The sequence below is a fragment of the Dendropsophus ebraccatus genome, chromosome 2, assembly GCF_027789765.1.
Source record: "Dendropsophus ebraccatus isolate aDenEbr1 chromosome 2, aDenEbr1.pat, whole genome shotgun sequence".
NCBI classification, from domain to species: domain Eukaryota; kingdom Metazoa; phylum Chordata; class Amphibia; order Anura; family Hylidae; genus Dendropsophus; species Dendropsophus ebraccatus.
The window spans coordinates 6,899,327-6,926,849 of record NC_091455.1 but is presented as its reverse complement, the minus strand read 5'-3'; the positions used below and the strand labels follow the sequence as shown (position 1 = coordinate 6,926,849).

Genomic DNA, 27,523 nt, shown 5'->3' with positions numbered 1-27,523 from the left:
TTGAAGAAACTACAAAACAAAGGGCAAAGAAGCAATATTTGTGAGGAAAAGTGTGAAAAAAAATCATATTCCTTATGATTATATATTTTTATGTCTTCCTTATTTTACTACTTTTTTAAAATAAAAAAAACTTAGGAAAAAATAGCTGTAAATGGGCATATTCCTCCTCCCCCCCCCTCCGCACCTTCTCTACAATCTACAGACACAGCCGCCTTATTCCTCCTCCCCCCCCAGCACCTTCTCTACAATCTACAGACACAGCCGCCTTATTCCTCCTCCCCCCGCACCTTCTCTACCATCTACAGAGACACAGCCGCCTTATTCCTCCTCCCCCCCGCACCTTCTCTACAATCTACAGACACAGCCGCCTTATTCCTCCTCCCCCCCCAGCACCTTCTCTACCATCTACAGAGACACAGCCGCCTTATTCCCCCTCCCCCCGCACCTTGTCTTCTATCTACAGACACAGCCGCCTTATTCCTCCTCTGCACCTTCTCTACCATCTACAGAGACACAGCTGCCCTATTCCTCCTCCGCACCTTCTCTACCATCTACAGAGGCACAGACGCCTTTTTCCTCTTTCGCACCTTCTCTACAATCTACAGAGACAGCCGCTTAATTCCTCCTCCGCACCTTCTCTACCATCTACAGACACAGCCGCCTTATTCCTCCTCCCTCCGCACCTTCTCTACCATCTACAGAGACACAGCCGCCTTATTCCTCCCCCCTCCGGACCTTCTCTACCATCTACAGACACAGCCGCCTTATTCCTCCTCCCTCCGCACCTTCTCTACCATCTACAGAGACACAGCCGCCTTATTGCCCCCCGCACCTTCTCTACGATCTACAGACACAGCCGCCTTTTTCCTTCTCCGCACCTTCTCTACAATCTACAGAGACAGCCGCTTAATTCCTCCTCCGCACCTTCTCTACCATCTACAGACACAGCCGCCTTATTCCTCCTCCCTCCGCACCTTCTCTACCATCTACAGACACAGCCGCCTTATTCCTCCTCCCTCCGCACCTTCTCTACCATCTACAGAGACACAGCCGCCTTATTCCTCCCCCCTCCGGACCTTCTCTACCATCTACAGACACAGCCGCCTTTTTCCTCTTTCGCACCTTCTCTACAATCTACAGAGACAGCCGCTTAATTCCTCCTCCGCACCTTCTCTACCATCTACAGACACAGCCGCCTTATTCCTCCTCCCTCCGCACCTTCTCTACCATCTACAGAGACACAGCCGCCTTATTCCTCCCCCCTCCGGACCTTCTCTACCATCTACAGACACAGCCGCCTTATTCCTCCTCCCTCCGCACCTTCTCTACCATCTACAGAGACACAGCCGCCTTATTGCCCCCCGCACCTTCTCTACAATCTACAGACACAGCCGCCTTTTTCCTTCTCCGCACCTTCTCTACAATCTACAGAGACACAGCCGCCTTATTCCTCCTCCGCACCTTCTGTGGTGTAGTATATATAAAACTCGGCCAGTGATGGTGATTGTCGTGACGCCAGTGCTAGTCCAGCACACAGGTGTGATGTTGGTACCTGCTTTGTGTATGGCCAGTTTGTACTGTTCCCCAATGGTCGGTGACCTGCCGGGCTGTGATGGGTCCCTTGGGCTCTTGTCACAGTGGTCCAGAGTGGGGAAATGACCCACCCCGACTGTCGGCTCCGCTACCTACAGAAAGGGGAAAAATCACCCAAGGAATATGTAGCCGGGATGTGTAGGTGCTGGTGCAATAATCACTGAGTCCCACTAGAATAAATAAAATGGCTTTACTGTCTATTGTGATACAGGATACACTGGTAATAAATAACTTCTTAGGTACAGACTTCACTGGATCTGTGCTGGGAGATACTATACGTGGGAGAGGTAGTATAGTGGTGCTTGTGTAGCTTAGTGTTGAGGAGAGGAGTTTGTCAGGAGAGCCCCAACTCTGGGTAGTGGTGTGCTCTGCCAGAACTTGGGAGAGATACTTGAGAGAAGAGAAGAATACTTGTGCTTGTGTTTCAACTATAATGTCGCTGAACCACCTTCTGCCCTGCAGTGTCGGGCTACCCGTCCTATCAGGGTGACACAAACCCCAGTCTTGATTACCTGAGATTAGCTAAGTGTCCGAAATTATCTGGTGTCATCTGCGCTGCACTTCCTACAGGGTATGTAAGGGTCCCCGTGAGTGGTGGAGAAGAGAGTGTTCAGAAAAAGAGCTATAGGGATAGGTTGAAAAGAAAGAAGTACCTACGCTGGTCCACAGAATACATAGAAAGTTCATACATAAAATACTGACATCTGGTGGCAAAACTCATACACATCTTCATCACCACTTCACTTTAGAGTATAAGGCTTTTGCGACAAGTGCCACACAAGGAACACCCGTGGAAGGACACCACATACTTGAGACTTGAGAGTGAGAGGTTAACTTGTACCTGTGTTTAGACTTGTGTCTGACCACCTTCTGCCCTACAGTGTCGAGTTTCCCGTCCTTATAGGGTGATACAAGCCCCAGACGTGGTTTCCTGGGTGAAGCTAAGTGTCCAAATCTTCCCGGTTACACCTCCACTGTGAGATAGAATACCTAGACCTTTTGCTATCTTTGTTGTATGCAGGCTAGTTCCTCTTGTAGCTTAGGATACTGCCCTGCACTTTGTCTAGCACTGCATAGTGGACATAGCTGATAAAATGTAAGAACTGAGTGTCTCTGGCTGTTTCATACACGTGTCTCACTACTTCACCAACACACTGTCTGAACTAGACTAGTCCCGGACAAGGGTCCTCGCAGAGCCAGGCCTTGGCTTGGCTACAGCAGGGACGTCTGCTTTGTGTGTCCTTCTCCCACAAGAATCAAAGAAGAACTACCACTACACTTCCCACCACAAGTGCAAAACTCCTCCTACAGGGGCATTGAAGTGTGTCTCCCTGGGATTGGTGGAGAGGTGTGTGTGCAGGAGAAGAGTGATAGGTCAGAAAAAAAATTGTATCTCAATTGGGCAATAAAATACAAAATATATAAGCAGTGTATATATATCCTGTGATAATGGCTGATAACAGAGAGCAGTGTATATATGCATATATATATATATATAGTAAAAAACAGCAGTAGAACGGCACTGTGTAGACTTCCAGTCAAAAAAAACGGCTTCAAGCCAATGGGTGCACGTCACTCAAGCAGTCGACCCCCGACTCCACTTCATAAGTAACAAACGATGGGAAGACGGCACTCCAATAGTGAATAAATGTGAAATAGTTTATTCACCCATACACGTAATGCGACGTTTCGACTCAAGCATGAGTCTTTCTCAAGCAAGTACATAATGTGATACATGTGGTATTTATACAGAAGGAGACGCCCCCAAAGGGTATGTGTCTCAATAAGTGACATCATAGGTAAACAGTGTAAATACTGTGCAATAACATTTCATCAATACGGTGGTGTGCACAAATTCATACATATCTATATGCAAACTTAGATATTGAATGCAGTGTGACTCCAATGTGTGTGTAAAAGTCTCTTCAAAGTCCATATAATCATGAAATAAAACAAATATCCATCCTGGTAAGGGTTAATATGGAGGTTGGACTACACTCACCGTCCGTGTTCCACCAATCCCACGACATTGTAGCCATGCTGCTTTCGGCTTGTAAACAGAAGAAGTACGCAACTCCGGATGTTAAGGAACCACCTGACCAAGTACGGATCACATGATCGCATAAGCGCATAGCGCGCACGCGCACTCACATTCCGATCATGCGGGCGCCATCTTGGAGTAGGGAAAGAGACTCTAGGTGCCCAGATTACAAGTCTGTGAGTAACAAGATTGCATAAGCGCATAACGCGCATGCGCACTCACATTCAGATCATACGGGCGCCATCTTGGAGTAGGGAAAAAGACTCTAGGTGCCCAGATTACAAGTCTGTGAGTGACGGGACCAACGACTAGTAGGGAAATAAAGCATGTAATCACCCCAAATCCTTTGAGATCGTCATACACAGGTAAACCCGGCCAAATTGACAGAGTCAAACCCATCCATGGTGAATCTTCACTCTTATGGGCATTCAGACTCTATATCATATTTATTAGTAGCCGGACGCCAAATATGACCTTTCTCTAGGGTACACGCAGCTTCAGATCTCTACAAAATATTGTCATTGGAACACGAAGTCAGGGGTAAATACCGGTGAAAAGAAACAAAAGGAGAAGTCGTAGGATTGTGAAGAGTTCGACGGATCCGGTGAGTATAGGTCTCATCTCCATCTACATAAAGGAATTAGTGATGGAGATGAGACCTATACTCACCGGATCCGTCGAACTCTTCACAATCCTACGACTTCTCCTTTTGTTTCTTTTCACCGGTATTTACCCCTGACTTCGTGTTCCAATGACAATATTTTGTAGAGATCTGAAGCTGCGTGTACCCTAGAGAAAGGTCATATTTGGCGTCCGGCTACTAATAAATATGATATAGAGTCTGAATGCCCATAAGAGTGAAGATTCACCATGGATGGGTTTGACTCTGTCAATTTGGCCGGGTTTACCTGTGTATGACGATCTCAAAGGATTTGGGGTGATTACATGCTTTATTTCCCTACTAGTCGTTGGTCCCGTCACTCACAGACTTGTAATCTGGGCACCTAGAGTCTTTTTCCCTACTCCAAGATGGCGCCCGTATGATCTGAATGTGAGTGCGCATGCGCGTTATGCGCTTATGCAATCTTGTTACTCACAGACTTGTAATCTGGGCACCTAGAGTCTCTTTCCCTACTCCAAGATGGCGCCCGCATGATCGGAATGTGAGTGCGCGTGCGCGCTATGCGCTTATGCGATCATGTGATCCGTACTTGGTCAGGTGGTTCCTTAACATCCGGAGTTGCGTACTTCTTCTGTTTACAAGCCGAAAGCAGCATGGCTACAATGTCGTGGGATTGGTGGAACACGGACGGTGAGTGTAGTCCAACCTCCATATTAACCCTTACCAGGATGGATATTTGTTTTATTTCATGATTATATGGACTTTGAAGAGACTTTTACACACACATTGGAGTCACACTGCATTCAATATCTAAGTTTGCATATAGATATGTATGAATTTGTGCACACCACCGTATTGATGAAATGTTATTGCACAGTATTTACACTGTTTACCTATGATGTCACTTATTGAGACACATACCCTTTGGGGGCGTCTCCTTCTGTATAAATACCACATGTATCACATTATGTACTTGCTTGAGAAAGACTCATGCTTGAGTCGAAACGTCGCATTACGTGTATGGGTGAATAAACTATTTCACATTTATTCACTATTGGAGTGCCGTCTTCCCATCGTTTGTTACTTATGAAGTGGAGTCGGGGGTCGACTGCTTGAGTGACGTGCACCCATTGGCTTGAAGCCGTTTTTTTGACTGGAAGTCTACACAGTGCCGTTCTACTGCTGTTTTTTACTAAGTGTGGACCCTGTGAACTGAGCACGTGATTATTAATATGGAACCACAAGATTCTACACCTGTCACGTATTCTTTCAGCAATGAAGACGTAAGTCGTATTCTTAGTGGTCGCCTTGGTGATCGAGCATATTTGAGTGTTCCCTCTAAACTGGACACTAAACGGACTTATGAGGCTGATTCCAAGAGACTAATTACCTTGAATTTACACTTATCGCTACTGTCTAACTATTACCAGACTAAGATGATTCCGAGAGGACTGCGCCCTCATTTAAGACCTAATTTATTCCCTAGAAATAAGAACTTTTGTGCTCGCTTTGAGGGTTTGACTAATAAGTATGCTTTGGATTTGGTGTTACTAAATATTGAATACCTACAAGACGAGATCACTGAAGTTGAGCAGAAATTGGAAGTAAGTGCCAGTGCCCTAACTGATGTGTTGGATACTGATGAAATTATTAAATATAAAGAGAAAGTTCAGATGAATTTGGAGAAATATAAGAAAGAACAGGAAGAGCTGAAAAGACAAAAGTGGCATCGGGACTGCGAGGATTATAAAACCGGTTTTGTGTACGAATGGCAAAAAGAAGGGAAGCGAGAGGAGAAAAAACGCAACAAAGACACGACTAAAAAAATCCATGTCCAAAAAGGAGAAATCTGCTTTTTTAGAACAGGACGGAATGGAAGCAGCAGGAGGCGGAGGAGCATCAGGAGGGGCCGTGGAAGAAAGCAACAGTGGCGGCGTCTTGACCAGGAAAGGAAAGACCACGAAGAAAGCATGATGGACTCAGACCAACCCCCCTCATTAGTGGTAAATATCTCTTCCCACAATTTATCTGCTATTGAGTTGGATGTACTTAACCATGGTTTATCCTTTTGTCCAACAACTAAAATTGATTGGTTACAGTTAGATGTGGATTTACAGAGGTTTTTGAGAAACATTAATCTCAAAGTTTGGTTTTCCAGTAAAACCGATTTTTCGGCATTAGGAAAACCAAAAAAATCTGAGTTATGTTTGAAGGATTATGGTTTATCCAATAAAAGTGATTTTTGGCCTCCTGCATCCGATGCTGTTAACATGTTTGAAACATTGGTGAAAAATGACATTGAGAGATTGAAGGTAAAACTTGTGGCTGATGAAAGATTTAGACCCAATTTTTCTAGAAAGCAAATGGAAGCATTGAATAATCTTTCCCATAATGACGACATCGTGGTGAAACCCGCTGATAAAGGGGGTGCTGTCGTCATTATGGATAAAGATAAATATGTGGGAGAAATCATGAGACAATTGGGGGATTGTAGTGTCTATAGGGAAACACCTAGTGACCCGAAGACTGTATTTTTTCGTCGACTGAGACTATTGGTGGATGATGCCTATGCTTTAAATGTGATTGATGAACAGCTACATGATTTTCTTCTTCCTAGCCACCCCGTGACCCCGACACTGTATTGCTTACCCAAGATCCACAAATCCTTGGTGGATCCCCCGGGCAGGCCTATAGTGTCGGGTTGTGACTCTATATTCAGCCCGGCGGCCATATTTGTCGACAAAATTCTGAGACAGTATGCAATCAATACAAAATCGTATATCCGCGACACAACAGATTTTTTACAGAAGATTAAGAATGTCACTCTACCATCACACTACATTCTTGCTTCCTTTGACGTTACAAGTCTTTATACCTGCATTGACCATGAGAGAGGTTTACACTGTGTGAGGAAGGTGTTGGAGAAGTCCGAATACTCCAGTGAGGGTAGAGAATTTGTTCTCGATTTACTGGAGATTCTGTTGACATGTAATTACTTTTCCTTTCAGGATAAATTTTACGTCCAAGTGAAAGGAACGGCCATGGGTTCTAACATGGCCCCTACTTATGCCAATATTGTGATGGCTGAACTGGAAGAGTCACATGTCTATGTATCCCACCACCAGAGTAAATTGCTCGGGTGGTGGAGATACATAGACGACATTTTTCTGATTTGGACGGGTACCCAGGCTGAACTTGGGGAGTTTTTTGACTTTATGAATACCATTGATCCGGACATTAAATTCACTATGAGTAGTTCAACGGTTGGGGTCCAATTTTTGGACACTTGGGTCTATGGTGAGGAGGGTACTCTTCGGACTGATATTTTCTTAAAACCAACCGACAGGAATAATTTGTTGAAATTTAATAGCATGCACCCTAGGAAGATGGTTGAGTCTCTCCCCCGTAGTCAGCTGTTGAGGGTACGTAGGATTGTAGATGACGCAACTAGGGTTGATCTTAGACTCCAGGAAATGGGCAATCGCTTTGCACAACGGGGATACCCGAGGAAGTTAATTCAAAGAAGTATAGCTGACGTAAGCACACTACAAGACGTTCCAGACAAGAGTAAAACTACTGACAGAGTTCCATTCATCACCACATTTAATGAACAAAGCCAACAGATAGGTCAGATAATACGTAGACATTGGAATATTGTGGCTAATTTCCATAACAACATTCCCATACTCAGTGCACCTCCTCTACTATCCTATAGGAGATCAACCAGTATTAGGGATAAGCTAGTCCGTGCAGATTGTACAAAAAGGAAGCTTGATTTGTCCTCCTCACTCAGACCAGGCAGTTATCCCTGTCTAGGGTGCGACAGTTGTAGTTTAATGATTAAGGGTGATACTTTTTGCCACCCTAATACCAACCGTAGTCACAAACTGCGTTTTTATGCTACTTGCAAGACTGATTTTGCCATTTATGTCCTACAGTGTCCCTGTCCATATATTTATGTGGGCGAAACCACTAATGAATGTCGCATACGATTGAATAACCATAAGTCATCCATTCGTACCGGGAGACTGGATCTTCCTGTCTCCAGACACTTTGTTGAGGCTGGACATACTGTCCAACAATTGAAGTTTATGGTCATAGACCACATCCCGGTCCCCCGTAGAGGTGGTAATAGGCAGAGGATGTTAAAACAAAGGGAAGCACAATGGATTTCACGCCTTAATGCTTTACAGCCTCATGGGCTCAATATAGATTTTTCATTAAAAGCATTTTTATAATTTGTGAGCGAAACCATGAAACCGACTTACCTGTCATTGCTGAAAGAAGTAGTACCAATTTATTTATTAATTTATTAATTTATGGATTTATGTAAATTTTATTTTATCACAACTGTATCACAGAATATTGATCTCTTCTTTTTTCCTTTATGTAGATGGAGATGAGACCTATACTCACCGGATCCATCGAACTCTTCACAATCCTACGACTTCTCCTTTTGTTTCTTTTCACCGGTATTTACCCCTGACTTCGTGTTCCAATGACAATATTTTGTAGAGATCTGAAGCTGCGTGTACCCTAGAGAAAGGTCATATTTGGCGTCCGGCTACTAATAAATATGATATAGAGTCTGAATGCCCATAAGAGTGAAGATTCACCATGGATGGGTTTGACTCTGTCAATTTGGCCGGGTTTACCTGTGTATGACGATCTCAAAGGATTTGGGGTGATTACATGCTTTATTTCCCTACTAGTCGTTGGTCCCGTCACTCACAGACTTGTAATCTGGGCACCTAGAGTCTTTTTCCCTACTCCAAGATGGCGCCCGTATGATCTGAATGTGAGTGCGCATGCGCGTTATGCGCTTATGCAATCTTGTTACTCACAGACTTGTAATCTGGGCACCTAGAGTCTCTTTCCCTACTCCAAGATGGCGCCCGCATGATCGGAATGTGAGTGCGCGTGCGCGCTATGCGCTTATGCGATCATGTGATCCGTACTTGGTCAGGTGGTTCCTTAACATCCGGAGTTGCGTACTTCTTCTGTTTACAAGCCGAAAGCAGCATGGCTACAATGTCGTGGGATTGGTGGAACACGGACGGTGAGTGTAGTCCAACCTCCATATTAACCCTTACCAGGATGGATATTTGTTTTATTTCATGATTATATGGACTTTGAAGAGACTTTTACACACACATTGGAGTCACACTGCATTCAATATCTAAGTTTGCATATAGATATGTATGAATTTGTGCACACCACCGTATTGATGAAATGTTATTGCACAGTATTTACACTGTTTACCTATGATGTCACTTATTGAGACACATACCCTTTGGGGGCGTCTCCTTCTGTATAAATACCACATGTATCACATTATGTACTTGCTTGAGAAAGACTCATGCTTGAGTCGAAACGTCGCATTACGTGTATGGGTGAATAAACTATTTCACATTTATTCACTATTGGAGTGCCGTCTTCCCATCGTTTGTTATATATATATATATATATCCTGTGATATGGCTGATAACAGAGAGCAGTGTATGTGTATATATATATAAAGTAAGGAATCAGGTAGCGGGTTAGTCGTCTCCTGGGTAGACGGGCACACTTTAACAGGCACACACGGAACAACTGGAGTTCATACAACTGACCTCAGTTTTATTTAGAGATTGTGGTACAGAAATAAACAGAACAAACAAAATCCTCTGCCTGTCCGGCACTAACTAAACAGCAGGATATCTCTCTAACAAGGTGGCGGCCTATTACCGGGCACCACACATAACAGTATTGTACGTACCACTTGTATGGCTCTCACAGGTTCTTAGCAGATGACCTGTTCCCAGGCTGAGAGCCAAGGTGTGTCTGCACTCTTGGCCTTTTATAAGGGTACTATTACACAAAACGATAATCGCCGAATCGGCATGATTTGGCCGATTATCGATCCATGTAATAAATACAACGAAATAGGTCAGAACCTATATCAACGATCAGCCAATGATCGTTGTCATCAGCTGATCGTTGATATCGGTTCTGACCTACTTCCGTCGGGCGTCGACCACGCACCGCTACGTGTAATAGCGGTGCACGGCCGGCGACTGACTATATACATTACCTATCCATTACCTATCCTGTGATAGTGTGATAACAGAGAGCAGTATATATATATATATATATATATATATATGACAATGGCTGATAACCGAAAGCAGTGTATATATATCCTGTGATACTGACTGATAACAGAGAGCAGTGTATATATACACTCACCGGCCACTTTATTAGGTACACCTGTCCAACTGCACGTTACCACTTAATTTCTAATCAGCCAATCACATGGCGGCAACTCAGTGCATTTAGGCATGTAGACATGGTCAAGACAATCTCCTGCAGTTCAAACCGAGCATCAGTATGGGGAAGAAAGGTGATTTGAGGCCTTTGAACGTGGCATGGTTGTTGGTGCCAGAAGGGCTGGTCTGAGTATTTCAGAAACTGCTGATCTACTGGGATTTTCACGCACAACCATCTCTAGGGTTTACAGAGAATGGTCCGAAAAAGAAAAAACATCCAGTGAGCGGCAGTTCTGTGGGCGGAAATGCCTTGTTGGTGCCAGAGGTCAGAGGAGAATGGGCAGACTGGTTCCAGCTGATAGAAAGGCAACAGTGACTCAAATAGCCAACCGTTACAGCCAAGGTAGGCAGAAGAGCATCTCTGAACGCACAGTACGGCCAACTCTGAGGCAGATGGGCTACAGCAGCAGAAGACCACACCGGGGGCCACTCCGCTCAGCTAAGAACAGGAAACTGAGGCTACAATTTGCACAAGCTCATCGAAATTGGACAGTAGAAGATTGGAAAAACGTTGCCTGGTCTGATGAGTCCCGATTTCTGCTGCGACATTCGGATGGTAGGGTCAGAATTTGGCGTCAACAACATGAAAGCATGGATCCATCCTGCCTTGTATCAATGGTTCAGGCTGGTGGTGGTGGTGTCATGGTGTGGGGAATATTTTCTTGCCACTCTTTGGGCCCCTTGGTACCAATTGAGCAACGCCACAGCCTACCTGAGTATTGTTGCTGACCATGTCCATCCCTTTATGACCACAATGGACCCAACATCTGATGGCTACTTTCAGCAGGATAATGTGCCATGTCATAAAGCTAGAATCATCTCAGACTGGTTTCTTGAACATGACAATGAGGTCACTGTACTCCAATGGCCTCCACAGTCACCAGATCTCAATCCAATAGAGCATCCTGTGATAATGACTGATAACAGAGAGCAGCGGTGTATATAGATCCTGTGATAATGGCTGATAACAGAGAGCAGTGTATATATATATATCCTGTGATAATGGCTGATAACAGAGAGCAGTGTATATATATATATCCTGTGATAATGGCTGACAACAGGGAGCAGTGTAAATATATCCTGTGATAATGGCTGATAACAGAGAGCAGCAGTGAATAGTTATGGTCAGGAGAGGTGACGGCGGTCAGATGGGGGGGTGGGGGGGGTGATCCTCTCCCGGGTCGGTGGACGTTCAGGTATGGGTGGCATCCCCATGGCTGTCCCTGCTGTCCTGGAATGTTCGGGTGTGGGTGGCATCCCCATGGCTGTCCCTGCTGTCCTGGATTGTTCGGGGGTGGGTGGCATCCCCATGGCTGTCCCTGCTGTCCTGAATTGTTCGGGTGTGGGTGGCATCCCCATGACTGTCCCTGCTGTCCTGGATTGTTCGGGGGTGGGTGGCATTCCCATGGGTGTCCCTGCTGTCCTGGATTGTTCGGGTGTGGGTGGCATCCCCATGGCTGTCCCTGCTGTCCTGGATTGTTCGGGGGTGGGTAGCATCCCCATGGCTGTCCCTGCTGTCCTGGATTGTTCGGGTGTGGTTGGCATCCCCATGGCTGTCCCTGCTGTCCTGGATTGTTCGGGTGTGGGTGGCATCCCCATGGCTGTCCCTGCTGTCCTGGATTGTTCAGGTGTGGGTGGCATCCCCATGGCTGTCCTGGAATGTTCGGGTGTGGGTGGCATCCCCATGGCTGTCCCTGCTGTCCTGGATTGTTCGGGTGTGGGTGGCATCCCCATGGCTGTCGCTGCTGTCCTGGATTGTTCGGTGTGGGTGGCATCTCCATGGCTGTCCCTGCTGTCCTGGATTGTTCGGGGGTGGGTGGCATCCCCATGGCTGTCGCTGCTGTCCTGGATTGTTCGGTGTGGGTGGCATCCCCATGGCTGTCGCTGCTGTCCTGGATTGTTCGGTGTGAGTGGCATCCCCATGGCTGTCGCTGCTGTCCTGGATTGTTCGGTGTGGGTGGCATCCCCATGGCTGTCGCTGCTGTCCTGGATTGTTCGGTGTGGGTGGCATCCCCATGGCTGTCGCTGCTGTCCTGGATTGTTCGGGGGTGGGTGGCATCCCCATGGCTGTCGCTGCTGTCCTGGATTGTTCGGTGTGGATGGCATCCCCATGGCTGTCGCTGCTGTCCTGGATTGTTCGGTGTGGGTGGCATCCCCATGGCTGTCGCTGCTGTCCTGGATTGTTCGGTGTGGGTGGCATCCCCATGGCTGTCGCTGCTGTCCTGGATTGTTCGGTGTGGGTGGCATCCCCATGGCTGTCGCTGCTGTCCTGGATTGTTCGGTGTGGGTGGCATCCCCATGGCTGTCGCTGCTGTCCTGGATTGTTAGGGTGTGGGTGGCATCCCCATGGCTGTCGCTGCTGTCCTGGATTGTTCGGTGTGGGTGGCATCCCCATGGCTGTCGCTGCTGTCCTGGATTGTTCGGTGTGGGTGGCATCTCCATGGCTGTCCCTGCTGTTCTGGATTGTTCGGTGTGGGTGGCATCTCCATGGCTGTCGCTGCTGTCCTGGATTGTTCGGTGTGGGTGGCATCCCCATGGCTGTCGCTGCTGTCCTGGATTGTTCGGTGTGGGTGGCATCTCCATGGCTGTCCCTGCTGTCCTGGATTGTTCGGTGTGGGTGGCATCCCCATGGCTGTCGCTGCTGTCCTGGATTGTTCGGTGTGGGTGGCATCCCCATGGCTGTCCTGGATTGTTAGGGTGTGGGTGGCATCCCCATGGCTGTCGCTGCTGTCCTGGATTGTTCGGTGTGGGTGGCATCCCCATGGCTGTCGCTGCTGTCCTGGATTGTTCGGTGTAGGTGGCATCCCCATGGCTGTCGCTGCTGTCCTGGATTGTTCGGTGTGGGTGGCATCCCCATGGCTGTCGCTGCTGTCCTGGATTGTTCGGTGTGGGTGGCATCCCCATGGCTGTCGCTGCTGTCCTGGATTGTTCGGTGTGGGTGGCATCCCCATGGCTGTCGCTGCTGTCCTGGATTGTTCGGTGTGGGTGGCATCCCCATGGCTGTCGCTGCTGTCCTGGATTGTTCGGTGTGGGTGGCATCCGCATGGCTGTCGCTGCTGTCCTGGATTGTTCGGTGTGGGTGGCATCCCCATGGCTGTCGCTGCTGTCCTGGATTGTTAGGGTGTGGGTGGCATCCCCATGGCTGTCGCTGCTGTCCTGGATTGTTCGGTGTGGGTGGCATCCCCATGGCTGTCGCTGCTGTCCTGGATTGTTCGGTGTGGGTGGCATCTCCATGGCTGTCCCTGCTGTTCTGGATTGTTCGGTGTGGGTGGCATCTCCATGGCTGTCGCTGCTGTCCTGGATTGTTCGGTGTGGGTGGCATCCCCATGGCTGTCGCTGCTGTCCTGGATTGTTCGGTGTGGGTGGCATCTCCATGGCTGTCCCTGCTGTCCTGGATTGTTCGGTGTGGGTGGCATCCCCATGGCTGTCGCTGCTGTCCTGGATTGTTCGGTGTGGGTGGCATCCCCATGGCTGTCCTGGATTGTTAGGGTGTGGGTGGCATCCCCATGGCTGTCGCTGCTGTCCTGGATTGTTCGGTGTGGGTGGCATCCCCATGGCTGTCGCTGCTGTCCTAGATTGTTCGGTGTAGGTGGCATCCCCATGGCTGTCGCTGCTGTCCTGGATTGTTCGGTGTGGGTGGCATCCCCATGGCTGTCGCTGCTGTCCTGGATTGTTCGGTGTGGGTGGCATCCCCATGGCTGTCGCTGCTGTCCTGGATTGTTCGGTGTAGGTGGCATCCCCATGGCTGTCGCTGCTGTCCTGGATTGTTCGGTGTGGGTGGCATCCCCATGGCTGTCGCTGCTGTCCTGGATTGTTCGGTGTGGGTGGCATCCCCATGGCTGTCGCTGCTTTCCTGGATTGTTCGGTGTGGGTGGCATCCCCATGGCTGTCGCTGCTGTCCTGGATTGTTCGGTGTGGGTGGCATCCCCATGGCTGTCGCTGCTGTCCTGGATTGTTCGGTGTGGGTGGCATCCCCATGGCTGTCGCTGCTGTCCTGGATTGTTCGGTGTGGGTGGCATCCCCATGGCTGTCGCTGCTGTCCTGGATTGTTCGGTGTGGGTGGCATCCCCATGGCTGTCGCTGCTGTCCTGGATTGTTCGGTGTGGGTGGCATCCCCATGGCTGTCGCTGCTGTCCTGGATTGTTCGGTGTGGGTGGCATCCCCATGGCTGTCGCTGCTGTCCTGGATTGTTCGGTGTGGGTGGCATCCCCATGGCTGTCGCTGCTGTCAGGGACTCTTTGTGCTCTCACAACACTCCAGTAACTACAACACTCCGCAGCCCCTTTCTGCCGCTCCTCCTGACCTTTGTATACAAGGATGACGGACACAAAGACCAGCGCGGTGTATATATAAGAAGCTGCTGAGCCGTATCCACAGCGTATCTCAGCCCTCCACTCACTCCCAGCCATGGCCGCCTGCACCACACTCCTCCTGCTCGCTGCACTCTGCATGGGCACAGGTAAGTGCGCTGGCCCTTTAAGATTTCTGCTCCAGCCTACCCCGCACCCCTGGCTTCCACTCTGCGCCAACTCTATGGTTTCCATCCATGAAGACTATAGGACGGGGATGTGGAACCTCCAGTCCTCCAGCTGTTGCAGAACTACAATTCCCATCATGCCTGGACAGCCAAAGCACAGCTATATAGGAGAACAGGTGACATCACTGAGGGGAAGCTCCATTGCTGCTTTCTCAGTAGAGACGAGAGCGCCACCTAGTGACCACATTCTGGTGATGTTGGGAGCGCTGGAGATTTAAGCTTGCAGCTGGATGGGACGGCATGCTGGGGATTGTAGTCCCACAAGTTCCTGGTCTGGGACCATTTATAGTATTAATAGAAAGTCGTCTTTGTTCCTTACAGTTTATTCCTTAACCTGCTACACGTGTACGAGCCAGAGCAGCAACAGCAACTGCCAGAGTGCGACTAACTGCACCACCGGGACCACGTCCTGTATGACCTCAGTGTCGTCTGCCGGGATCGGTGAGTGACCTCATCTATAATAATCACTGACACCTTATAAGGTTCTGGTCAGAAATCACACAGGGTTACAAATCCACGGCTGACAGCGCCACACCCCGACCACAGGTCATGCCTGGTATTGCAGCTCAGCTTCTCAGTGTGACCGCTCTTACAGTATATACACCATAGTGTGACCGCTCTTACAGTATATACCACATAGTGTGACCGCTCTTACAGTATATACCCCATAGTGTGACCGCTCTTACAGTATAGACTCCATAGTGTGACCGCTCTTACAGTATATACCCCATAGTGTGACCGCTCTTACAGTATATACCCCATAGTGTGACCACTCTTACAGTATATACACCATAGTGTGACCGCTCTTGCAGTATATACCCCATAGTGTGACCGCTCTTACGGTATATACACCATAGTGTGACCGCTCTTACAGTATATACTCCATAGTGTGACCGCTCTTACAGTATATACCCCATAGTGTGACCGCTCTTACAGTATATACCCCATAGTGTGACCGCTCTTACAGTATATACTCCATAGTGTGACCGCTCTTACAGTATATACCCCATAGTGTGACCGCTCTTACAGTATATACCCCATAGTGTGACCGCTCTTACAGTATAGACTCCATAGTGTGACCGCTCTTACAGTATATACTCCATAGTGTGACCGCTCTTACGGTATATACCCCATAGTGTGACCGCTCTTACGGTATATACCCCATAGTGTGACCGCTCTTACGGTATATACACCATAGTGTGACCGCTCTTACAGTATATACACCATAGTGTGACCGCTCTTACAGTATATACACCATAGTGTGACCGCTCTTACAGTATATACCCCATAGTGTGACCGCTCTTACAGTATATACACCATAGTGTGACCGCTCTTACAGTATATACACCATAGTGTGACCGCTCTTACAGTATATACACCATAGTGTGACCGCTCTTACAGTACAGACTCCATAGTGTGACCGCTCTTACAGTATATACCCCATAGTGTGACCGCTCTTACAGTATATACCCCATAGTGTGACCGCTCTTACAGTATAGACTCCATAGTGTGACCGCTCTTACAGTATATACACCATAGTGTGACCGCTCTTACAGTATATACACCATAGTGTGACCGCTCTTACAGTATATACACCATAGTGTGACCGCTCTTACAGTATATACCCCATAGTGTGACCGCTCTTACAGTATATACACCATAGTGTGACCGCTCTTACAGTATATACACCATAGTGTGACCGCTCTTACAGTATATACACCATAGTGTGACCGCTCTTACAGTACAGACTCCATAGTGTGACCGCTCTTACAGTATATACCCCATAGTGTGACCGCTCTTACAGTATATACCCCATAGTGTGACCGCTCTTACAGTATATACCCCATAGTGTGACCGCTCTTACAGTATAGACTCCATAGTGTGACCGCTCTTACAGTATATACACCATAGTGTGACCGCTCTTACAGTATATACACCATAGTGTGACCGCTCCTACAGTATAGACTACATAGTGTGACCGCTCTTACAGTATAGACTCCATAGTGTGACCGCTCTTACAGTGTATACACCATAGTGTGACCGCTCTTACAGTATATACCCCATAGTGTGACCGCTCTTACAGTATAGACTCCATAGTGTGACCGCTCTTACAGTATATACCCCATAGTGTGACCGCTCTTACAGTATATACACCATAGTGTGACCGCTCTTACAGTATATACACCGTAGTGTGACCGCTCTTACAGTATATACCCCGTAGTGTGACCGCTCTTACAGTACAGACTCCATAGTGTGACCGCTCTTACAGTATATACACCATAGTGTGACCGCTCTTACAGTATATACCCCATAGTGTGACCGCTCTTACAGTATATACCCCATAGTGTGACCGCTCTTACAGTATATACACCATAGTGTGACCGCTCTTACAGTATATACACCATAGTGTGACCGCTCTTACAGTATATACCCCATAGTGTGACCGCTCTTACAGTATATACTCCATAGTGTGACCGCTCTTACAGTATAGACTCCATAGTGTGACCGCTCTTACAGTATAGACTCCATAGTGTGACCGCTCTTACAGTATAGACTCCATAGTGTGACCGCTCTTACAGTATATACACCATAGTGTGACCGCTCTTACAGTATATACCCCATAGTGTGACCGCTCTTACAGTATATACCCCATAGTGTGACCGCTCTTACAGTATATATACACCATAGTGTGACCGCTCTTACAGTATACACACCATAGTGTGACCGCTCTTACAGTATATACACCATAGTGTGACCGCTCTTACAGTATATACACCATAGTGTGACCGCTCTTACAGTATATACACCATAGTGTGACCGCTCTTACAGTATATACACCATAGTGTGACCGCTCTTACAGTATATACCCCATAGTGTGACCGCTCTTACAGTATATACCCCATAGTGTGACCGCTCTTACAGTATATACCCCATAGTGTGACCGCTCTTACAGTATATACACCATAGTGTGACCGCTCTTACAGTATATACCCCATAGTGTGACCGCTCTTACAGTATAGACTCCATAGTGTGACCGCTCTTACAGTATATACCCCATAGTGTGACCGCTCTTACAGTATATACACCATAGTGTGACCGCTCTTACAGTATATACCCCATAGTGTGACCGCTCCTACAGTATATACACCATAGTGTGACCGCTCCTACAGTATATACACCATAGTGTGACCGCTCTTACAGTATATACTCCATAGTGTGACCGCTCTTACAGTATATACCCTATAGTGTGACCGCTCTTACAGTATATACTCCATAGTGTGACCGCTCTTACAGTATATACCCTATAGTGTGACCGCTCTTACAGTATATACCCCATAGTGTGACCGCTCTTACAGTATATACACCATAGTGTGACCGCTCTTACAGTATATACACCATAGTGTGACCGCTCTTACAGTATATACCCTATAGTGTGACCGCTCTTACAGTATATACCCCATAGTGTGACCGCTCTTACAGTATATACACCATAGTGTGACCGCTCTTACAGTATACACACCATAGTGTGACCGCTCTTACAGTATATACACCATAGTGTGACCGCTCTTGCAGTATATACACTATAGTGTGACCGCTCTTACAGTATATACACCATAGTGTGACCGCTCTTACAGTATATATACACCATAGTGTGACCGCTCTTACAGTACAGACTCCATAGTGTGACCGCTCTTACTGTATATACACTATAGTGTGACCGCTCTTACAGTATATACACCGTAGTGTGACCGCTCTTACAGTATATACACCATAGTGTGACCGCTCTTACAGTATATACACCATAGTGTGACCGCTCTTACAGTATATACCCCATAGTGTGACCGCTCTTACAGTATATACACCACAGTGTGACCGCTCTTACAGTATATACACCATAGTGTGACCGCTCTTACAGTATATACACCATAGTGTGACCGCTCTTACAGTATATACCCCATAGTGTGACCGCTCTTACAGTATATACACCATAGTGTGACCGCTCTTACAGTATATACACCATAGTGTGACCGCTCTTACAGTATATACCCCATAGTGTGACCGCTCTTACAGTATATACCCCATAGTGTGACCGCTCTTACAGTATATACCCCATAGTGTGACCGCTCTTACAGTATATACACCATAGTGTGACCGCTCTTACAGTATATACACCATAGTGTGACCGCTCTTACAGTATAGACTCCATAGTGTGACCGCTCTTACAGTATATACCCCATAGTGTGACCGCTCTTACAGTATATACTCCATAGTGTGACTGCTCCTACAATATATACCCCATAGTGTGACCGCTCTTACAGTATATACCCCATAGTGTGACCGCTCTTACAGTATATACACCAGTGTGATCGCTCTTACAGTACAGACTCCATAGTGTGACCGCTCTTACAGTATATACACCATAGTGTGACCGCTCTTACAGTATATACCCCATAGTGTGACCGCTCTTACAGTATATACCCCATAGTGTGACCGCTCTTACAGTATATACACCATAGTGTGACCGCTCTTACAGTATATACACCATAGTGTGACCGCTCTTACAGTATATACCCCATAGTGTGACCGCTCTTACAGTATATACCCCATAGTGTGACCGCTCTTACAGTATATACTCCATAGTGTGACCGCTCTTACAGTATATACTCCATAGTGTGACCGCTCTTACAGTATAGACTCCATAATGTGACCGCTCTTACAGTATATACTCCATAGTGTGACCGCTCTTACAGTATAGACTCCATAATGTGACCGCTCTTACAGTATATACCCCATAGTGTGACCGCTCTGACAGTATATACCCCATAGTGTGACCGCTCTGACAGTAGAGACTCCATAGTGTGACTTCCTTTTTTCTGTCTTCTCTCCTTCCCCTGTAGGGAGTCTCTCGATTACCAGCATCACCAAGACTTGCTCCACAGCTTGTGTAGCCACAGGATTTAACGCTGTTGTGGGTTCATCAAGTGTGACCTGCTGCAGCACTGACCTGTGTAACACCAGCGGCGCCTCCAGCATCAGATCCACCAACAGCATCCTGGCCGCCGCTCTGGGAGTCTCCGCGGTCCTGCTGAGAAGCTTCTCCCAGTAATCTCCACATTATCCAGGAACCTCCCCATACAGACGGCAGTGATCCACTCTATAGCGGTGCTGTGAGGAGTTTGTCATATTGGGCGGGGGGAGGGGGGGGTTATAGAATGGAGGATCATATTTGTGAACTTTATTGAATTAAAACGATTATTTAAGATATTTTTGTGTCTTTTTTATGTTTTCTTACAGTTTAATTTTTTGTTTCATTTTTTTTTTCTACAGTTTCTACAGGTCCTTGTGCAGTGACTGTGGCGGGGTTGGGGTGCGTATTGGCCGGGGTAGCTTTTGGTGGTGTTATGGCTGCTAGGTGGGTGTTGGGTCATGGTAGCCTGGAGGGCGTTGGTACCCACCCCTGGTCGAGCAGGTACCGCTGCCGCAGCTTTGTGTGACCCGAATGTAACCTGGTGTGTGGGTGCAAAATGACAGAATAACCAGAATAACATCCGTCTAAGTATGTCCTTTAGTGCAATGCAGTAACAACACATCAGTAACTGCAGGTGCAGGCAAGAGGTAGAAGGAGGAGCAACAGCAGAAGTGAGAGTAGAGGAGCGTTGTGAGGGCCCTGTCCAAGGTAGGTGTATACTCGCTGGGATAGCGTAGTTGAAAGAAGGATAAGAAGAAGATGATACTTTTACTCACATGTAGGTCTCTGGCTTGACCTGACCGCCTTCTGCCCTACAGTGTCGGGATACCCGTCCTGTAAGGGTAGTACTATGTCCCAGGTCGCCGTGCTGGGTAAAGCAGACTTTCCGAAACCGTTCAGAACAGTCGTGCGTTACAGCAGGATACATAGGTGTAATCGGCAGCTTTGTCCTGCTGGGGTCAGTACCATACTCAGGTATACTGCCTGTGTTTTGCTGAGAGTATCCCTGGCATGGACAAAGTGATCCTCAGAGGACATCCTATGCTCCTGAGGCGTCTAGCACTGCATGCGTGGTGTCCTATCACTGGTGTTTTTCTTTTTTCTGCACCTGTCAAAAAGTGGTGGATGAGGTATTCCAAGATTCCCCACTAGGTGTCAGTATTTCTTATGTTTCTATATATTACTAGTATTGTACAGCTGAAGGAAGCCAATGGTTGATCTCAGTAGGGCAAAGATTTTTATTGTCTGTAAAATGTGTACAGTTAAAAGGAACCTGTCACCGGAGACGCGGGCACAGAGCCCGCCCGACCCCCCGGTGTAACCCCTGGATACTTACCCTCTCCGGCGAGTCCTGCTCCTGGAGCCGGTCCTGGGACGAAGATATCAGCGCCTGAAGCCGTGCGTGTGCTGTATGCAAATTACCTGAGATGAGTCCGATGCCCATAGAGAATGAATGAGATAATGAGCCGTCATTCTCTATGGGCATCGGACTCAGTAGCGAGACTCGCCGGAAAGGGTAAGTATCTGGGGGCTGCACCCAGGGCCGTTTTAAAACATTAGTGGGCCCAGTGCACAGCCCTCAAGAGTGCCCCCCCCCCTTTCCTTTCGGCACATTGTATAATGTACTGAATTTGCCCCCACACTGTATCAAGAGCCCCAATACATACAGTAGTTACCTTATAACACTCCTACCACCATACAGTGATTACATATTACATAAAAACTGCACTACACAAAACAGAAAGATATCACCAATGATACCATTACATAATACCGCCACATCATGACCCCTAACACTACAACCCTATAACAGAGTGCAGTTACATCCAGTGACTCACCGGGGGCATCTTCTCCGATCAGAGTCTGTCACCTTTTCTTTTTCTCTCCATCCAGCCTGGGCCACCTTGAAGTCTTCTCCTGGCTGTGAATCTTCTCTCCAGAATCTGCCAGAGAAATATTTTAGGCTCCAACACATACAGTAGTTAGGTCCCTTGTACCCCTATACAGTAGTTACTGTATAGTTTTAAGGTGTCCCTGAAGTATATAGACCCTCATGTGCTCCTCCAGTTATATACAGCCCTCCTGTGCGCTCCCCCATTAGTATATAGCCCCCCTGTGCACTCTCCCACAATAGTATATAGCCCCCTTGTGCTCCCCCATAGTATATAGCCCCCTGTGCTCCCCCATAGTATATAGCCCCCTGTGCTCCCCCATAGTATATAGCTCCCTGTGCTCCCCCATAGTATATAGACCCCTGTGCTCCCCCATAGTATATAGCTCCCCTGTGCTCCCCCATAGTATATAGCTCCCCTGTGCTCTCCCATAGTATATAGCCCCCTGTGCTCCCCCATAGTATATAGCTCCCCTGTGCTCTCCCACAATAGTATATAGCCCCCCTATGCTCTCCCACAATAGTATATAGCCCCCCCTGTGCTCTCCCCCAATAGTATATAGCCCCCCTGTGCTCTCCCCCCAATAGTATATAGCCCCCTGTGCTCTCCCCCTAATAGTATAAAGCCCCCCTGTTCTCTCCCCCCAATAGTATATAGCCCCCCTGTGCTCTCCCCCCAATAGAATATAGCCCCCCTGTGCTCTCCCCCCAATAGTATATAGCCCCCTGTGCTCTCCCCAATAGTATAAAGCCCCCTGTGCTCCCCCATAGTATATAGACCCCTGTGCTCTCCAATAGTATATAGCCCCCTGTGCTCCCCAATAGTATATAGCCCCCTGTGCTCCCCAATAGTATATGCGCTCCCCCTCCCATATAACATTGAAAAAAACAAACACTGTTACTCACCTAGGTCTACGCGTTCCTCTTCTCTTCCCTCCTGTGGCCGCACTTCCTGCGGTCACAAGAGGCTGCACTCCCCTTACCCTCGCGCCGACGCTCCAGTGACATCGGGCGCTAGAGGGAGAGTGCGGCCTCTTGTGACCACAGGAAGTGCGGCCACAAGAGTGACTGACAGGGAAGGAGCCAATGGCTCTCTCTCTGTCAGTATCGCTGCCGCTGAAGCGCCGCAGCAGCAGCGGGCGGGCGGGGGCAGCGGCGGACGGGGGGGGCCCTGCAGGGGGCGCCATGGAGGGGTAAGTAGATTACCCATCCATGGCGCTCCCCCCTGACAGGCTGGTGGCCGCAGCCCTGTGCGACCGCACTGGTCGCACATAGCAAAGGCCGGCCTGCTCGGGGGGCCCCTTTAACCAGTGGGCCCGCTGCACGTGCACCATGTGCCCTCTGGTTAAAGCGGCCCTGGCTGCACCGGGGGGTTGGGCGGGCTCTGTGCCCATGTCCGCGGTGACAGGTTCCCTTTAAACTGCAAAGCTCTACAGTAAAGTTGTTCTATTTTTTTTTTATAGCTAGCCTGTGATTGGTGGGTCTGTATATGAAAAAGAGAAGGGAAAGAGGATAGGACAGGCAAAGGAGGGGAACAAGCCTGCACCTGTAACTGGACACAAAAACACCATGTGACACACAACAGTTAACCCAGTGTTTTCCTTCAGGTGTGCTCAATACATAGAGAATACAAACAGTGACACCTAGTGGGAAAAACAATTAATACACTTTCACCATCATCCCACCGTGGAACCTGAGCGAGTCACTTTACCCAGGTGCATTAGAAACTTAGTGGCACATCTGTGCAGGGACACTATAATTGCTTTATAAGATGTCCCCGGCTTCCTTGCTGGGCTCCTTGTGATCACATTGCTGCGGCTGATCGGTCTCCATTGATAGCAGCACCCGGGGGAGGGGGTTAGCACTGGAGATGGCAAATCGTGCTCCCCCTGCTCCCTAGGAATAATCACCTCCCCTATAGATGGCGCCAGAGGACGGCTTCCTTCCATCTGGGGGAGGGGTAATCTGTATACAGTGACCTGGTGTCACTGGGGGCAGTCACATGATCGGAGAACAGGGGGTTGGGGGGGTTCACGTGTTGTGTGTACAGATATTAGGCAGAGGGGAAACACCTGTATGTTATAAGTCAGGTATATAAAGAGACATTTCCAGAATAACCACCATTTCCCTGCAGTCCTTCCTCATCAGGAATGTAGTGATATATATATATTCTATAAGTGAGGTACTGCAGGGAAATAGTGGTTTTTCTGGAAATGTCTATTTATATACCTGAATGCCTATACAGAGGCCGAGCCTCCCCGATCCCACAGATGACAGCTCACAATGGCAGCGTACACAAGCCTCCTCCTGGTGATCGCCCTCTGTGCTACAGCAGGTAAGACCCCACACCTGATACCATACTGTAATGATGGGGGGGAGGACAGGTAAGACCCCACACCTGATACCATACTGTAATGATGGGGGGGACACAGGTAAGACCCCACACCTGATACCATACTGTAATGATGGGGGACACAGGTGAGACCCCACACCTAATACCATACTGTAATGATGGAAGGACAGAGGTAAGACCACACACCTGATACCATACTGTAATGATGGGGGGGGGGGGGGCACAGGTAAGACCCCACACCTGATACCATACTGTAATGATGGGGGACACAGGTGAGACCCCACACCTAATACCATACTGTAATGATGGGGGGACAGAGGTAAGACCACACACCTGATACCATACTGTAATGATGGGGGGGGGGGCACAGGTAAGACTCCACACCTGATACCATACTGTAATGATGGGGGGACACAGGTAAGACCCCACACCTGATACCATACTGTAATGATGGGGGGGGGGGGGCACAGGTAAGACTCCACACCTGATACCATACTGTAATGATGGGGGGACACAGGTAAGACCCCACACCTGATACCATACTGTAATGATTAGACACACAGGTAAGACCCCACACCTGATACCATACTGTAATAATGGGGGGGGGAGGACAGGTAAGACCCCACACCTGATACCATACTGTAATGATGGGGGGACACAGGTAAGACCCCACACCTGATACCATACTATAATGATGGGGGGGCACAGGTAAGACCCCACACCTGATACCATACTGTAATGATGGGGGGGGGCACAGGTAAGACCCCACACCTGATACCATTCTGTAATGATGGGGAGGACAGTGGTAAGACTCCACACCTGATACCATACTGTAATGATGGGGGGACACAGGTAAGACCCCACACCTGATACCATACTGTAATGATGGGGGGACACAGGTAAGACCCCACACCTGATACCATACTGTAATGATGGGGGGACACTGGTAAGACCCCACACCTGATACCATACTGTAATGATGGGGGGACACAGGTAAGACCCCACACCTGATACCATACTGTAATGATGGGGGGGGGGACACAGGTAAGACTCCACACCTGATACCATACAGTAATGATGGAGGGGACACACAGGTAAGACCCCACACCTGATACCATACTGTAATAATGGGGGGACACAGGTAAGACCCCACACCTAATACCATACTGTAATGCTGGGGGGACACAGGTAAGACCCCACACCTGATACCATACTGTAATGATGGGGGGACACAGGTAAGACCCCACACCTGATACCATACTGTAATGATGGGGGGGGGCACAGGTAAGACCCCACACCTGATACCATACTGTAATGATGGGGGTAGGGGGCACAGGTAAGACTCCACACCTGATACCATAATGTAATGATGGGGGGACACAGGTAAGACCCCACACCTGATACCATACTGTAATGATGGGAGAGACACAGGTAAGACCCCACACCTGATACCATACTGTAATGATGGGGGGGACAGAGGTAAGACCCCACACCTGATACCATACTGTAATGATGGGGGGACACAGGTAAGACCCCACACCTGATACCATACTGTAATGATGGGGGGACACAGGTAAGACCCCACACCTGATACCATACTGTAATGATGGGGGGACACAGGTAAGACCCCACACCTGATACCATACTGTAATGATGGGGGGACACAGGTAAGACCCCACACCTGATACCATACTGTAATGATGGGGGGGGGGCACAGGTAAGACTCCACACCTGATACCATACTGTAATGATGGGGGGACACAGGTAAGACCCCACACCTGACACCATTCTGTAATGATTAGACACACAGGTAAGACCCCATACCTGATACCATACTGTAATAATGGGGGGGGGGGGGGGAGGACAGGTAAGACCCCACACCTGATACCATACTGTAATGATGGGGGGGGGCACAGGTAAGACTCCACACCTGATACCATACTGTAATAATGGGTGGACACAGGTAAGACCCCACACCTGATACCATACTGTAATGATGGGGGACACAGGTAAGACCCCACACCTGATACCATACTGTAATGATGGGGGACACAGGTAAGACCCCACACCTGATACCATACTGTAATGATGGGGGGGAGGACAGGTAAGACCCCACACCTGATACCATACTGTAATGATGGGGGGACACAGGTAAGACCCCACACCTGATACCATACTGTAATGATGGGGGGACACAGGTAAGACCCCACACCTGATACCATACTGTAATGATGGGGGGGGGGGGGGGCACAGGTAAGACTCCACACCTGATACCATACTGTAATGATGGGGGACACAGGTAAGACCCCACACCTGATACCATACTGTTATGATGGGGGGACACAGGTAAGACCCCACACCTGATACCATACTGTAATAATGGGGGGGGGGGGAGGACAGGTAAGACCCCACACCTGATACCATACTGTAATAATGGGGGGGGGGAGGACAGGTAAGACCCCACACCTGATACCATACAGTAATGATGGAGGGGACACACAGGTAAGACCCCACACCTGATACCATACTGTAATAATGGGTGGACACAGGTAAGACCCCACACCTGATACCATACTGTAATGATGGGGGACACAGGTAAGACCCCACACCTGATACTATACTGTAATGATGGGGGGGGGGGGACACAGGTAAGACCCCACACCTGATACCATACTGTTATGATGGGGGGGGAGGACAGGTAAGACCCCACACCTGATACCATACTGTAATGATGGGGGGACACAGGTAAGACCCCACACCTGATACCATAATGTAATGATGGGGGGACACAGGTAAGACCCCACACCTGATACCATACTGTAATGATGGGGGGGGACACAGGTAAGACCCCCCCACCTAATACCATACTGTAATGATGGGGAGGGGCACAGGTAAGACCCCACACCTGATACCACACTGTAATGATGGGGGGGACACAGGTAAGACCCCACACCTGATACCATGCTGTAATGATGGGGGGACACAGGTGAGACCCCCCACCTGATACCATACTGTAATGATGGGGGGGGGGCACAGGTAAGACCCCACACCAGATACCATACTGTAATGATGGGGAGGGGGCCACAGGTAAGACCCCACACCTGGTACCATACTGTAATGATGGGGGGGGACACAGGTTAGACCCCACACCTGATACCATACTGTAATGATGGGGGACACAGGTAAGACCCCACACCTGATACCATACT

At 48.4% G+C, this 27,523-nt stretch overlaps 1 protein-coding gene across 2 annotated transcripts; it reads left to right on the top strand.

The window, feature by feature from the left end:
• The first annotated feature begins 9,281 nt into the window (after positions 1–9,281).
• On the top strand, positions 9,282–20,281 carry LOC138784269 (lymphocyte antigen 6E-like). Of its 2 annotated transcripts, none has more exons than XM_069959784.1 (3): positions 9,282–9,315; positions 15,423–15,542; positions 20,000–20,281. In XM_069959784.1, exons 1-3 carry the CDS (start codon positions 9,288–9,290, stop codon positions 20,206–20,208), a joined length of 357 nt encoding a protein of 118 aa, XP_069815885.1. In that variant the 5' UTR covers positions 9,282–9,287; the 3' UTR covers positions 20,209–20,281. The 2 variants fall into 2 exon arrangements, with proteins under 2 accessions (XP_069815885.1, XP_069815884.1); XM_069959783.1 differs by lacking the exon at positions 9,282–9,315 and adding an exon at positions 14,883–15,023.
• Positions 20,282–27,523: the final 7,242 nt, after the last annotated feature.

Coding starts and splice junctions, on each gene's coding strand:
- LOC138784269 (XM_069959783.1), top strand. CDS start 14,972: ATGGCCGCCTGCACCACACTCCTCCTGCTCGCTGCACTCTGCATGGGC. Junction 15,024..15,422: donor TGCACTCTGCATGGGCACAG/GTAAGTGCGCTG, acceptor TGTTCCTTACAG/TTTATTCCTTAACCTGCTAC. Junction 15,543..19,999: donor AGTGTCGTCTGCCGGGATCG/GTGAGTGACCTC, acceptor CTTCCCCTGTAG/GGAGTCTCTCGATTACCAGC.